This window comes from Takifugu flavidus, chromosome 4, assembly GCF_003711565.1.
Source record: "Takifugu flavidus isolate HTHZ2018 chromosome 4, ASM371156v2, whole genome shotgun sequence".
Taxonomy (NCBI): domain Eukaryota; kingdom Metazoa; phylum Chordata; class Actinopteri; order Tetraodontiformes; family Tetraodontidae; genus Takifugu; species Takifugu flavidus.
In genome coordinates, this window is record NC_079523.1 from 924,109 (window position 1) to 938,382 (window position 14,274).

General features: G+C 48.6%; 3 protein-coding genes across 3 annotated transcripts; 2 read left to right on the forward strand and 1 right to left on the reverse strand.

Annotated features, from left to right (window-relative positions):
• The first annotated feature begins 1,368 nt into the window (after positions 1 to 1,368).
• ap5b1 (adaptor related protein complex 5 subunit beta 1) lies at positions 1,369 to 4,959 on the forward strand. The gene is made up of 3 exons (XM_057029263.1): positions 1,369 to 1,802; positions 2,049 to 2,843; positions 2,925 to 4,959. Exons 1-3 carry the CDS (start codon positions 1,665 to 1,667, stop codon positions 4,830 to 4,832), a joined length of 2,841 nt encoding a protein of 946 aa, XP_056885243.1. The 5' UTR covers positions 1,369 to 1,664; the 3' UTR covers positions 4,833 to 4,959.
• Positions 4,960 to 5,025: 66 nt separating this feature from the next.
• c4h1orf50 (chromosome 4 C1orf50 homolog) lies at positions 5,026 to 6,926 on the reverse strand. Its single transcript, XM_057029274.1, has 5 exons — positions 6,759 to 6,926; positions 6,232 to 6,347; positions 6,072 to 6,158; positions 5,739 to 5,870; positions 5,026 to 5,475 (listed from the first exon to the last, which is right to left on the reverse strand). The coding sequence occupies exons 1-5, from the start codon at positions 6,805 to 6,807 to the stop codon at positions 5,290 to 5,292; spliced, it is 570 nt and encodes a 189-aa protein (XP_056885254.1). The 5' UTR covers positions 6,808 to 6,926; the 3' UTR covers positions 5,026 to 5,289.
• Positions 6,927 to 7,798: 872 nt separating this feature from the next.
• On the forward strand, positions 7,799 to 12,810 carry p3h1 (prolyl 3-hydroxylase 1). Its single transcript, XM_057029265.1, has 15 exons — positions 7,799 to 8,343; positions 8,941 to 9,093; positions 9,300 to 9,489; positions 9,580 to 9,705; positions 9,781 to 9,920; positions 10,053 to 10,142; positions 10,241 to 10,293; positions 10,386 to 10,513; positions 10,596 to 10,726; positions 10,820 to 10,915; positions 10,991 to 11,141; positions 11,370 to 11,487; positions 11,565 to 11,640; positions 11,730 to 11,870; positions 12,025 to 12,810. Exons 1-15 carry the CDS (start codon positions 7,885 to 7,887, stop codon positions 12,439 to 12,441), a joined length of 2,469 nt encoding a protein of 822 aa, XP_056885245.1. The 5' UTR covers positions 7,799 to 7,884; the 3' UTR covers positions 12,442 to 12,810.
• Positions 12,811 to 14,274: the final 1,464 nt, after the last annotated feature.

Consider the following 14,274-nt stretch of genomic DNA (forward strand, 5'->3'; position numbering starts at 1 on the left):
CCATATAAATAAAGATTGAACTGAATTGAATTGAATTGTAGATGTATAGATGAGCAGATTTATAGATGAGTAGAAGTAGATATATAAATGTATAGATGTGTAGATGAGTGTCGCAGGTCAAATGTTCTGGACCAGGTTCTTCTCCCGCCCGATTGTTTCTGTTCCTGCAGATGATTCCATCCTAACTCGACCCCGCAGGAGGATCCACCTGTTATCTGACCCCTAAGGCTAAACTGGGACCAGTCATTACTAATTCGGACAGGTGAGCAGCTCAATCCTGGCTTCGCTGATCTGTCCTGTTATAGATGTTTTATTACACGTGGGACCGGCGCAGAAACGCTGACATGATCTTTACTGGAATTTTCTGTTTACTGTAATCTGATCTGAACCAGGTCCAAATGTGTTACGCCATCGGGGTGTGGAGTACTGAAGAACTGTGGAGGTGAGGAGAAGGTTCCTCCCCATGATGAGTTCCTCTGTCTGCTCAGGAGGAACTGACAGAGTTTTAATGTCCCATCACAGAATTGTGAAGAAACGACACAACCAGAGAGGAGGAGGTTGAAGAAGTGGTGAATCTGCAACAATAAAACCGAGATTACAGTTTGATTGAAGCCTCATTTTCTTTGATGATGGTGAATTTCATCACTTTCGCTTTGAATATCGGGAACCGGAGACTTCGGACTCGCTTCTATTGCGGCGGAGAGCGGAAATGCGCCGGACCAATCAGGTGTGAGAGGAGGCACGAGACACTAAGGATGGGCGATACCACACTTTTGGGATTCGATACGATACCGATACCGTTCATTTCTTACTGGCAATTTTTGTCACACAAAATATTATTACATTTAAGACAAATCACAAGACAAATACAGACCATTTATATACAATTTATTATGGTCAATTGATTACTAGGATTTCCTTATCCTTTAAACCTGCATAAGACAGTTGTTCCATGAGAAAATTAACTAGAACAATGTCTGACACCATCACACCTTTAGTGCACTTGAGATATGTCATCACACTTTACTGAAGTCTCAGATGCTGTTCAGAAAAAGTATCATATTCACATTTTCTGCTTTAAGACGATTGTGGCTCTACCTTATGCTGACTGTGGGCTCGGCGGGCGATGTTGCACGTTGATGCTCATTCGCTGTCTCCTGTCACGTGACATGGGCCAGCTCAATACGCCGCCAGGTATAGGGGTGTCCCGGCACATATTACGGCAGAAAGTGATGCATACACCCCCAATTTTTTTTATAGTTAGTATCGATATTTATAAAAGAAAATCGATTCCAAATGAGTAGCTTGTGAGTATCGATATATCGATACCACGGGATCGATCCGCCCATCCCTACCCCCTGGCGTTCAAACTGGGAGACGCTTGATGTTTACCTGTCATCACGAAATGATACTGAATTTTAGTTTGTCCTCTTAAAAAAAAATCATCGACACATTTCCACCAACAAATGGTGAATCAAGTGAATTTTAACAGGAAAACAAAAAGTCAAACACAAGGTGCAGTGTCAGCGAAATATTAGCACGTGACACAACACGGAAATCCGTCGTGCTTCTATTGCTGTTTTTGTTGGCGGGTGTCTGGCTCATTTAAAGGTGTTTTGTCTGCAGTGACGGTACCTAGCTCATAATTTTCTACCTTTGGAGGTATGGCGTTGAACTGGCCAGAGAGGATCTGTGCTTTCTCCCGCAGCCCGTCCCAGTTCCTCTCTGGGAACACAGCTGAAGCTTTCCTCGCAGATCTGCTCCGAGAGCTCCGAGATGACAGACTCTCTTATAATGATAAGGTAGGCTTTAATATCAGGGTGGAAACAGAAACCTATACGTTTAGATTTACTATTGGCACACCAATACGCTTTAAAACATTCCGAGATTCGAATCGAATAGCCCAAAAACAAAATAAATCGCCCATTATCAACATGGGTTTTTACAGTCATTTTGACCTAATGCATCTTGTATATTTATTCTAAAGCAAGATTTACAATATCCTATTAAAGGAGTTTTCCAAACGGATGCCTTTTCATCCCTCCTAGGTCCTCCTGGTGGCCCCGCTATGTGAGCACTCGGCTCTGCTGTGTCCATCAGACTCTGTTGGAGAGGAGACGGCCATGGAGCTCATGTCTATATTTGCACAGTGTCCCCCCAAAGCTGTCCAGTTCCGGTGTCACCTTCTACTGGCCCTCACTTCTGTTCTGGTCTGCACCTTCTGCACAAGCAGCGACTCCCGTGCATCTCTGGACTTCCTGGAGCTGCTTCTTGAGATCGCCCAGGACACCAGCGACCTCCACGCCGAGAGTGCTGCTCGTGCTTTACGGTTCACAGCTTGCGACTGTCTGCGGGAACTGGAGGCCTGCAGCCCAGGGCTCCTCTCCCAGCGCTTGGAGCTCTTAAGCGGACTCCGACAGCGGGAGCCCTCGTGTCTCCACCAGTCCTACACAATACTTTATACTCTAGTGCTAAGAAATGCTGTATATCAACTCACCCGGGAAACGAACGCTGGTGCCGAGCACCTTAAGGCTCTCCTAGGGGGAAATACATCAGTCGCATGGGAGGCGGAGCAGGACCCCGTCCCTGCTAAGAGTAAGGACGCCACTGCACTCTTCTCTCTTATCTTGGGTCCCATGGGTAGGGTTCCAACCCTTCAGACCGGAGCTGATTTTAAAGAGCTGCGTTCAGTCCTGTCCACCTTCCTAGAAGAGTCCTATCTCCTCACTCCTTTGTGCCAGGCCGCACTGTTACATAGGCTGACAGAGGTGGTCTCCATGGTGCCGGCTGTTCCTCCAGCTGTATTCAGAGCGCAGCTGTTGCGGCTCCTGGGCACAAGTGAGGTTTGTATTACAACATATTTGTTTTTTCCTGTCAAATGCGCTAAATTGCTAAACGTATTTGGTACGTTTACTTCCCTCCAGGTTTGTCTCCTTCACTCCGCTCTGCTGATGAAGTGGGCCTTCACCGACAGCCTGTTTAGCGCGGAGGATGAAGCTTTCATCCTGAAACGTCTGGTCATGCTCTCCCAGCACCCGCTGCTGAGCACCGCCGAGAAGCTCTTCTACACCGACTGTATCCTGCACTTTCCCGAGAACCGGCCAATCAGCAGCAGCAGCGATGGCGACGAGATGCTGCCCGTGCTGCTAACGCCGCAGCTCGCCTCAGCCCTGGCGCCCACGGTGTTGAATGACAGCGCCACCATGCTGACCCGATTCAAACTGCTCTCTTTGGTCTGCATCGAGGAGGGAGAGGGAGAGGATGGGAAGGGAATCGCCTACCTCTATGAGCACCTCTGCACGCTGCTGGATATCGTAGAAAATGGTGGCAGCCGAGAGATAATCGTCACTTTCTTCAGAGCCACCTTCCTCTTTCTCGTCCACTTCTGTCACGTAGAACGGTACACCAAGACCCTGGTGGAGAAGCTGTGCAACCTCTACCTCCATCACTGCTGTCTGGCTCCACACTTTATCAACCTGACTGACCAGACCCAGGACAAGCTCCCAGATTCTGACTGGGCAGCGCGACTGCTGAAAGACCTCCAAGGAGTCATCGCCGAGGCCTCGTCGCACCCGATCCCTCTAAAAGACCTCAGCTGGCACCTCAAGGTGCTGGCGCGCATAGCAGAGGAGGGACAGATCCTGCAGGACAGCACGCTCGCATGCCTCTCAAAGTTCATCTCGCCATCCTCCCCGAGCAGAGATTGGCGGCTTGGCAACAACCTGCTGGGCGTCTGCCGGCGCCTCATGGTTCACCCCAGTCTGGACTCGCTGCTCATCCCTCTGGCTGACGTCCTGCAGCAGCTCGCCTGCCGCTACGGTGAGACGGACATCCAGGACCACGCCCGCCTCTACTACACGCTCCTGACAACATTATCTCGGGAAAAGCTGTCTGGAATATTGGCGCGTGGTTTCACTAAGGGGGGGCAGCAGGTCAAGAAGAGGCTGCTGTCCTGCATCATGGCTGAAGGTGAGGGGCTCACAAACATGCTAACAATTCACCAGACAGAGGGAGCAATAATAAGGCTGGTGGAAGTCCCTTCTGAGGCACCAGAGGACGCCCCAGCCAGCCCCAACACCAGTATAATGGAGGATTGTCCGGGGGGGGCCGACGCGGTGTTAGCGGCCTACAGAGCTCAGTTCACCGACTGTAGCTTTGCCTCACAGATTACTCTGAACTACCAGTTGATGCACACTGAAGCAGGCGACTCTGGCTTTGACCAGCTCTTCACCATCTGCCTTCACTTCAGACTCACGGACAACAACTATGAAGAGCTGAGTGACGTTACTGTCCCCTGCTTGATCCGAGAGCGTTTGTTGCCTGAGGTGAAGCTGAAGCTGAAGCCCAGACAGCCCCAACCCACCACCCTGCGTGTCAGCGCCATCTTCACTACCCAGGATGGGCTCTCCTGGTTCACTCTCCTCCCAGATGTCCCCGTGGCTTTCCACCGGATTTTCCGGCCCCTGCCTGCACCGTCATCCTGGGGACGAGGCAGGAAGCTGAGCTTGTTTGACAGCCTGTGGGAGGACATCAGCTCCCAGCAGAAGCCCTCAGACTGTGCCACGAGCCTGTTCTGCTGCCAGCTGCAGGAGGCAGCTCTGCTCGCCCTGGCCAACAAACACTTCCTCCCCTTCCTCGTGTCCGATCCGTGTCCTGGAGAGGAGCTCAAGGTGCTCCTCTTCCTGCCACCACAGGCTCACGTGCTGCTGAAGGTCAGGTCTGAGGAAGATGCCGTGCTCTTCAGCATCGCCACAGATGATTGGCGTCTTCTGCCCCACGTTAATTCTTACCTGCTGACGGTCACGTCCTCGCAGGGAGACGCTTTCAGCTGACGGAGCGATCTCACGGCCACTTTCTCAGTTTTATTTTTTCAGAACCTCCACGACAGCACCGGTACTGACATCGCATTAAGACTGACGCCAGTTGGTTAAAATAAAGTGATCTTCTTTAAAATTAAAAGTGCCTTTATCAAAGCTTTTTCAAAATCAAACATTTACAAAGACAAGGAAAATCACAGCCCATAAATGTAATAAAGATATTTCCCGTTTTTTTTTCCCGCCACAATTGAGAGTTTAATATTTAAATCCCTAAAGTAGGAGGTTCCACAGACGACTCTGAAGCAAACGGATTAAAAAGGCACCAAATGGTTCATGTGACTTCTAGCAGCAATGAAGAAAAACACGTGGCAGATGAGCAGGTATTGGTGACTGAAATAATCCATTTATGCTTCAGCTCCACTTTATATTCATCCAGATGGACATAAATAAATGAGTCCTTAACTCAACCTCTCTAGTCAGAGAGGCCGTTAAAGTTGGGTCCGGTAACAGGAGGCAAGGAGGCCTGCTGACTGACCAGTTTGTCCATGATGGCCAGCTCGGCGTCCCGTTTCTCCACCTGCTCCAAAGGAGTCCAGGACATGTCGTGTTGAAGTTTAAAAGCATTAATAAAAGGGTGAGGGCAGCTTGGACCCCATTCCTTAAAAAAGGACAGGAAATAAAGATATTAAAATACAAGGAAATGAACCACAGAACTGAAATAAAAACATTATTTGAGATCATTTCCAAGTTCAACACGTCTATCAAGCAGAAGTCTTAAAATCCGTCCCTTTAGCCGCCACTATCAGTAAAAACCGGTCAGTTCCAACCTAAACTGCTTCTTTCTAGGACCATCACACTCTCAGCCAGCTTAAATGACCTTTGGACACCAAATGCACACAAGCTTTTGCTACCAACACTGACCTTCGGTGAGATAATGGAGAAGTATTTCTGCCCCGATGGCCTCTGGTACAGGTAGTAAATGTTGCCTGGCTTTTTCACTATATTACAGGCAGCGTGGTGGAGATCAGCATCTCTTTTAGCATCTTGTAAAACCTGCAAAACAAGATGACATTTATTTGTTAGATGTCATCTTAGAATACAAATAACATGACTGTTCCAGGATCTCCGTTTATCAGCTTATTAATCGCTACGGCAACCACAAAGAAACTGGCAGGACATTTAGAAAAGGTCTCAAACTGAGGTGGTGACAGAACAGACCTCCTTTGTATGCAAGAATGACAGTTTAGCTCTTACCTTTCTGGCCTGTTCTTGTAAATATCTGATCTGGTCAGCAATGACTGTCAGCTTATTGCACGCATTGGCTTTGATGAAATCATCTCCCTAAAAGAAGAAAAGCTCCTTATTTTAAGCCGCCCGGCTCAGTGACAGCCCAAACGTGTATCGGGGGCCACACCTTCTGCACTTGTGATGCCAGGGCCACCAGGTCCTGAGGGTCGCCCGCCCGGTTGGTCTGGTAGGCACTGACCAGTTCCAGCCCCCCGGGGGCGCTGCTGCTCTCGACCAGCGTCACTACGAACCACACAGTTATGTCACTGCGCTTATGTCACGTTTCATCAAACGTTGCATATGTTCTTATGCAGGTTGTAAAAATGTCAGGGCTGCTAGGAAGATTACTTATATTTGACTGTTGTCATCAATAATTACTGCTGTAAACAAACAATTCATATAGGACAAGTCAATGAAATGATCCAGGCACTCACAACAGCTTATACAATAACTGAGATATGCCGAATTTAGCACGATATCTTTTGAGTGTTCAACGATGTAACCACCGATTTAACCTGAAATTACTGACATCGTGAAATTTCAGACCAAATGATCGGAAACCTGCAACAAATGACTCAGTCAGACTGTCTAAAAACGAACACAAATCCCTACTTAAATGCCCAAGACGAGTGTAAAAGAGTGACGTGCTATTACCTGTTGCAGTTTTATCGGGCTGATTGGGTAGAGAGACTGTTCTGTCCATCTTGGTGTGTTTATTTTTCTAGAATGAGCAACTTTTAGAACAAACGTCTCTGTCGCCACCTGCGACTTTTGTAACGCGATAAAACTCAACTAAAGAGCTTCTACCGGGGTCCTACATGTCCACCCGGTAGTAATAGGAGTCCTTTTTATGCCTGTATAAATAATTTGTACTCGCATTAAAAGCTTCGTTAAATGCTTTATTATACTTTTAAAAAAATATTACTATTACCCCTCATACAAGAAAAATCAACAATCATAATAGATTAGAAAACGTTTCCCTTTTCAATTGGATTTGTTTACAGGCGCCCATTAACCCCTTCAGTGCGGCACAGCGCGCGCGGGGGGTGTCATAACATACATTAGTTACAATGCATTATTACACTAATTATGGATAATAATTAGGGTAGTGTCGTTGTAAGTTTCTTCACCTATATAAGCACCTCGTTTAAATTATTAAAAATAATTCTGAACGTAAATTATGAAAGTAAGGAATAAATAGCAGATATGTGTGTATATGTTTATATATAGTTCAGGTGGTAGACATGATGAATGTGGTCAGTAATCCAGGAGGTAGAGACTTGGCTTGAATTGAAGTGAGTTGAATTTTGTAATCCAAGTTGTTGGGTTAGTTAGGTTAGTTAGGCTTCACAACTGGGAGTCTCCAAGAAGCTGGAGATGCAAACAGGACTAAAAATGGAACCTGCTTGGAAGCATCAGTGTGAGTGAGAAGACCTTTGACCCTGACCTAACTGGTGTGGAGCACACTAGTTTAGTTTAAACTAGTTTAGTTTAGACCTGTGGGAGCAGCTTGACATCAGTGCAGAGCAGCAAAGGATCACAGCATGGCCGAGTCCATCAGAGCAGCACCGCAGGTTTAGGGAGAGCTGTTTATAATGTTTGTATTTAATAATATTCATAAGAGAATCACATCATTTATTTCTAAAGGGTGGGCGGGTACCAGGGCCCTTTGCAGTGGTTCCTGGAGGCTTAACTCTTCAAACTCCACCCCCAGAAGGGAAAAACTTTCAGCCTTCCTCGCTGGTGGAGACTCTTGTGCAGAGCCGCATATTCCATCATCATGGAGCTCCGTAACCCGCTTATATTTTGCTTCTGCTTCATTTTCCCTCCGTGCTTCTCCGACCTGAGCTCCCACTTTGTGTTGGAACCCTATGACTTCCTGTTTGACTCGGCCGTGGAGGCTTATTATAAAGGGGACTGGTTGTCGGTCATCCTCAACATGGAGAAAGCGCTCCGGAATAAAGCCACGGTCCGGAAGGTGAAGACCCAGTGCCGCCTGGGCTGCGCCAACCAGACCGCGTTCGGCGATCAGCTGGCCGGAACCGGAGACCCGGTCCCTGGGAGCGGATCTCTCGCGGATCTGGGCTTCTTCCAGAAAATCCTCAGACGGGCCGACTGCGTAAAAACCTGCGAATCTGAAAAACTGGGTTCGCCGACTCTGCATGAAGTTACCGAGGATGTGGAGCTCGAATTTCGCAAGAGGACCCCCTATAATTATTTACAAGTTGCCTATTTTAAGGTAAATGTCTGGAGGCCAAAATTACTGCAAACCCCCACAAATGTAAGGTAGTCCAGAGTTCCGCGAACCCTCAGACCGAACCGGAGTAAAGCAGAGAGATCCCCGCACTTTGGATTTGTAATGTCACTCATGTCGGGGACTGAAGCCCCAACCCCCAAATCCAGACAGCGATGCCACGTCTCAAGGTGGAGTCAGCGTCTCTTAGAGGCCCGAATTCACTCCACGCGAGAATTCTGCCCAGAAAAAGGATCATTGCAGCCGTTGTTTGGTCCCACTATGAAAAGGTTTAGAATAATTCCAGGGCTCTCTAAAGCCACCGTGAGGGAGGAACACGGCTCTACAGTTTGGAGTCTGATGAACATTTACAATAAACTTTACTGCTTTGTGTTTGGATTTATGTGGGATTTCATCCCAGAGCTTCATCAGCACCCCAGAAAAAGCTCCGTGTAGCTCCGTGGTGCCAGGAGCTGCAGGTTAATTCACCTCTGCTGAGCCACCTTGAGACTGGCGTCCTCCTTCCTTCCAGACTTAATCAGGACTTTTCTCCCCCAGCACAGCTACAGCTGATCATCTCTCTGTATTTTAAATGGTTTGTAGATCAACAAGCTGGACAAAGCGGTGGCCGCCGCCCACACCTTCTTCCAGGCCAACCCGGATCACGTGGAGATGAGGCAGAACCTGGACTACTACAAGATGATGGCAGGAGTTGAGGAAGGGCACTTCAAGGATTTGGAGGCCAGAGAGCACATGGTGATTAGGATACGCTGTGGTTTAGGTGGAACACGGAGGAACCTACGTGGACCCATCTCAGGGTTGCAGCTGAATCATCACATAAAAACCTAAATGAGAGTTTAAGTTGATTTTCTAGTCTAGAACCTGCAGCGACAGAAGCGACGCGACTGTCCTCCGACCTCACCTCCACCCCTCTGCTGACGCCTCCCCGCTCTTGTCCACAGGCCGAGTTCCTGCTCGGGAAGAGGTTCTACAGCAACGACTCCTTCGAGCAGGCGGCCGAACACTTCGAGGTGGCCGTGAGGGAGTTCTTCACCTCCAACCAGGAGTGCCGGGTGCTCTGCGAGGGCGCCTACAACTACGACGGCTACAACTACATGGAGTACAGCGCCGACCTGTTCCAGACCATCACCGGTAAGACAGAGCGTCTTTGGGGGGGGTGTGCAGACGTGAACAAGGTGAACCTGTTGGTGGTGATCACTCGGGATCCTCTGTGTGTGTCAGATCACTACATGCAGGTGCTGAGCTGTAAGCAGCGCTGTGCGCTGGAGCTGGCCACCAACACCGACCAGCCCTTCGACGACTTCCTCCCCTCTCACTTTAACTACCTGCAGTTCTCCTATTACAACAGTAAGACTGATGCAGCTTCAGTGTTTGGACCCCCTGCTGGAGAAAATCACACGCCTTCTGTGTTTCTGGGACCAGGTGAGAACCTGGAACAGGCCATCGAGTGTGCGAAGACCTTCCTGCTCTTCTATCCTGATGACGAGGTGATGAAGGACAACCTGGCTTATTATTCTGTGATGCTGGGGGAAGACAAGGCTCAAACCATATCGCCTCGACAGGTAAAGTGGGCTCATTTCAACTCGGGTCGAACCTCATCTGCACCACAAGGGGGCGGTGTTGGGATGTGGTCGATGGGTTGAGCGAGATGTTCGATGCTTTTAGATGAAATCAAGACTGAACCGATCTTTCAGGTGGTGAAACGCTACATCCAGCAGTCGATGCTGGAAAAAGAGCTGCTCTACTTTGGATATGAAGCTTTTGGGATTACGTTTGTGGATCCGGTGTGTTGATAAATCGCTGCTATTCTTCTTACTTTATGGAGCGCCGTCATGCTGGAGTGTTTTCACGCTGGTTGTTTGACCTCTGACCTTGTGTTCAGGACAAGTGGACACCAGAGGAAATCATGCCAAAGAAACTGAGAGACAAGCAGAAGTAAGACGAGACAGCAGCTCACGTGTGTGTGTGCGCGTGTGCATGAACGCAGACGTGAGGGTGAAACGGTTCGTTTTCTCTGTGCGTCTCAGAGCCGACAGAGAGACGGCGGCAAGGATCACGGAGGAAATCGGAAACCTGATGAAGGAGATTGAAACTCTGGTGGAAGAAAAGAAGAAGGATTCCTCAGACGTGGCCAAGATGGTGGCGCCGCAGCCAGGTACGTTCAACCCCCGCTGATCTCTGAGCAAACGGACCACAGAGGATCCTTTCATGGAGGGGTCCTGGTGCTGGTCCTGCAGGTGTCCCTCAGGTGCAGGAGGACGATATCAGGGTGAGCATGACTGACAAGCAGCTGAACGGCTCCCAGCGCGTGCTGCTGGACAAGGTGATCTCTGAGGACGAGTGCAGGGAGCTTCAGCGCCTCTCCAACGTGAGTTATAATACAGCAGTGGGAGCTTCACCTGGGTTCTTCTGCTGTATCTGCTCAGCTGCTCTTCTATCATGATGTTCTCGCTATGTTCAGGCAGCTGCTCTGAAAGGGGACGGCTACAGAGGGACGCCCTCTCCTCACTCTCCTGGTGAGATGTTCCAGGGAGTGACGGTCCTCAAGGCCTTGAAGGTCTGCGCCTGACACCTTCACTCCGCGGCTTTTCGTACAGCTCCACTCTTGTCATGCCCTTTTGACCTTTTGCAGCTCGGGCAAGAGGGAAAAGTTCCGTTGAAAAGCGCTCGTGCGTTTTTCGACGTCAGCGAGAAGGCGAGGAAGATCCTGGAGTTGTACTTCCAGCTGAAGACGCCGCTCTACTTCTCCTACTCCCACCTGGTGTGTCGCTCCGCCATCGACGGTACGCCTTCAGCTTTAGTCAGGACGTCACACAGCACTCGTAGCTCGTCCGCTGCCTGAACACACACACACACACACACACGTGCACGTGCATGGACACAGAAACCCGTCTCTACCAGTTATGGCTCCTCCCCACAGACCCCTCTTGCTGTCCTTCCTTTTCAAACCCAATTCCCACCTTTCCACGGTGTTTTTCATGAATGGTCGATGTCTGCTGTCACCGGTTCAGAGAAACAGGAAGCTCGTACAGACCTGAGTCACCCCGTCCATGCAGACAACTGTCTGTTGGTGTCGGAGATGAACGAGTGTATAAAAGAGCCTCCGGCGTACACGCACAGGGACTACAGGTGAGCACGGGCTGAAGAGTCCGTCCGTTATTCACGCAGTTCCATCCTCACGCCCCCCCCCCCCCGTGTCCCTGCAGTGCCATCCTTTATCTAAACGATGACTTTGAAGGAGGCGACTTCATCTTCACCAAGCTGGATGCAAAAACAGTGACGGTAAAGTTTCGCCTCGTTTTATCCAAGCGTGAGCGTGAAGTGAACCCAGTGCTAAACGTGGGGGGGTCACTATGTTTACACGCCCGTAGGCCGAGATCCGTCCTCAGTGTGGCCGCATGGTTGGGTTTGGAGCAGGGAAGGAAAACCCCCACGGCGTCAGAGCTGTGACCAAAGGTCAGAGGTGCGCCGTGGCGCTCTGGTTCACTCTGGATCCTGCACACGAGGAAAAGGTAGGAATGATCAGCACTACCCACGGCTGGGAGCTCCAGCCCTGCCTTCATGCTTTGGTTACGTCAAGCTGCTCTCGTATTCTGGATTTACGTCTCTGCTTCTGCCCGTCCAAGAACGAGCTGATGAGAATCTGCATCCTCTTTTATTCTGCAGGAGAGGATCCAAGCTCAGGAGATGCTGAAGATGTTTTCTGCTCCTGTCAATCAGGAGTTCATTAAAAATGAAGTGGCCTCAGAGACTCACTCTGCAACATCAGAGTCCGCTGGACAAGCGAGAACAGAGGAGAAACAAGAAGAAAAACCAGAGGAAAAGCAACCAGATGCAGCAGCAGCAGCTGTCCAGGAAGACAAGTCGTCAAAGGTCAAAGCAGGAGAGAAATCAACAGCCAAAGCTGCTCCCAAAGCCAAATCCAAGGGCCAAGCTTCAGCAAAGGCCAAGACAAAAACCAAGAAGACAGACAAAAAAGACTCAAAGTCAGCTGCTAAAAAGACAGTTAAAGTTGCCACCAAGAGTAGCAAAGCAGGAAGTGGAACAGTTTCAGGCTCTCAGGGCGGCAAAGAGGAGCTCTGATGTGACGGCTCCACGACTGGGTGCTGTGTTTTTCTACTGTTTCTCTGTGGGTGGTTGAATGAAAAATGAGTCTTAAGTTTATAGTAAGCTTTAAAATCTGATTTTAGTAGTGTATTTAAGTCAGACTTAAGTGGGCGATACCAAAGGACTGCTGTTGACATGACTGAAACTTGTGAGCCTCAATGATCTTAAATAGGTGGGAAATGCGGATTTATATATTTTGGAATTATATTTGTGAAGTCCTGCAGTAAAGGTCAGAGCATGCACAAAGCATTGCTTCCCGAATCATCTGCTGTCAGCAGCTTTTCAGAAAAACCTGTGTCAACGCTGAAATGATAGAAATTAAAAGGACGTTTTGAAATATCGGGAGTGGTTGTGCAGTACTGCCATTCTGACGGTAGGTGGCGCCATTTGAGCATTTTCTTCCCCACGCACATAAAGGCTGCAGGTGATTTTAAATTTCAATACATCAAATACAAATATTTAGTTTAAAATACAAAGCCGGGTCCATTTGGAATCATAATGCAAGTAAATGTGAAAACAGAGTTTGACATTCAGCATTTTCCCAGCTCATTCTGGCCTTTTATCAGCACTTTTTCATTTTATATAACTCACCAAAATTACTTATAAATTAGTTATTAGTGCTGACACTAATAAGTGCATTTGTTCCAAAAACACAACAGTGAGTTTTCTTGATAGAAGTTAATGTATTTTTGGGAAAGCTCACGTTTAAAATACCAGCTTGGATTTGAACGTTGATTTGAGGGATCAGCCTGTTCCTGCTCTGCTGAGCTGTTGTAATCTGGGAATTCAGACCAGTGGGAGAGTCAGTTAAAAGTCTGACTAATAACCTGATGGGAGTTTCAACGTTGATCGTGCACGAGCGGCGTTCACGCGTGCCAGCAGAGACAGTCGCTGCTGACCCACATGTGGAACATGGTTCCTCCTGTTTGACTCGGATATTTAGTGAAAAATTCCTGCATGTCTATTCAAACACAGCAGTCTGCTGTAGCTGCAGCGCACGTGCGTAGCACAACTACACACCCGCGCACACATGAAAGTCACACGGCAACAAGACAACCGGACTCTGTCAGCGCAAAGATGTCAGAACTATCCGAATAACTTCTTCTCATTTCATAAAGCTCACGGGGATGCTTGAGAAGCCAACTGTCAACCACCTACAGCACTGAATGTGTGTGTGCGCGTGTGTGTGTGTCAGTGCTGTCTTTGTGTGCTGGTGTTGACACACAGGCTACTTTGTGTTCAGTGTATTTGTGTCTCTGGGGGGTGTACAGTAGAGAACAGGCCACGTCTGTGGTTGGTACAGCAGTCTCTGACTGTTCCCTCATCACAGGCACCACGTTTAGCTACAATGGCAAGTTTCAGCTTTTGTCTTTCATAAATGACATTTTTTTAAAAATAAATGACTGAAGCTGGAGGTGCTGCTGTCAGCTGATGTGACCTGAGACGTTTTGGGGTTTTACTGCTGTAGTCTGGTCCTGGTGCTGTGGTGGGTCCCTGATTGTTGCGGCTGGATCAAATAAACCCCTTTGTCAGGAGATGTTGGTGTAGACAGCAAGTGGAGGTTAGTTTTATCCTTAAATGAGGGATTTTCACAGTTGTGAAGTCTGTTTGTTGACACAGATGTTAATATTCATTCCTAAATGAATCAAATTCACACTGGAGCTTCAGCTCTAATCCAGAGTTTTAGCACTAGAACACATGATGAAGTCCTCAACGTCTAATGTGAGTCTGAGGCCAGAGCTGAAGCTCAGTGGTTCCTGGGGGAAGTTCCTGCAGCCCATGTTTGCGGCCCGGGCTCGGTCCGCGTTC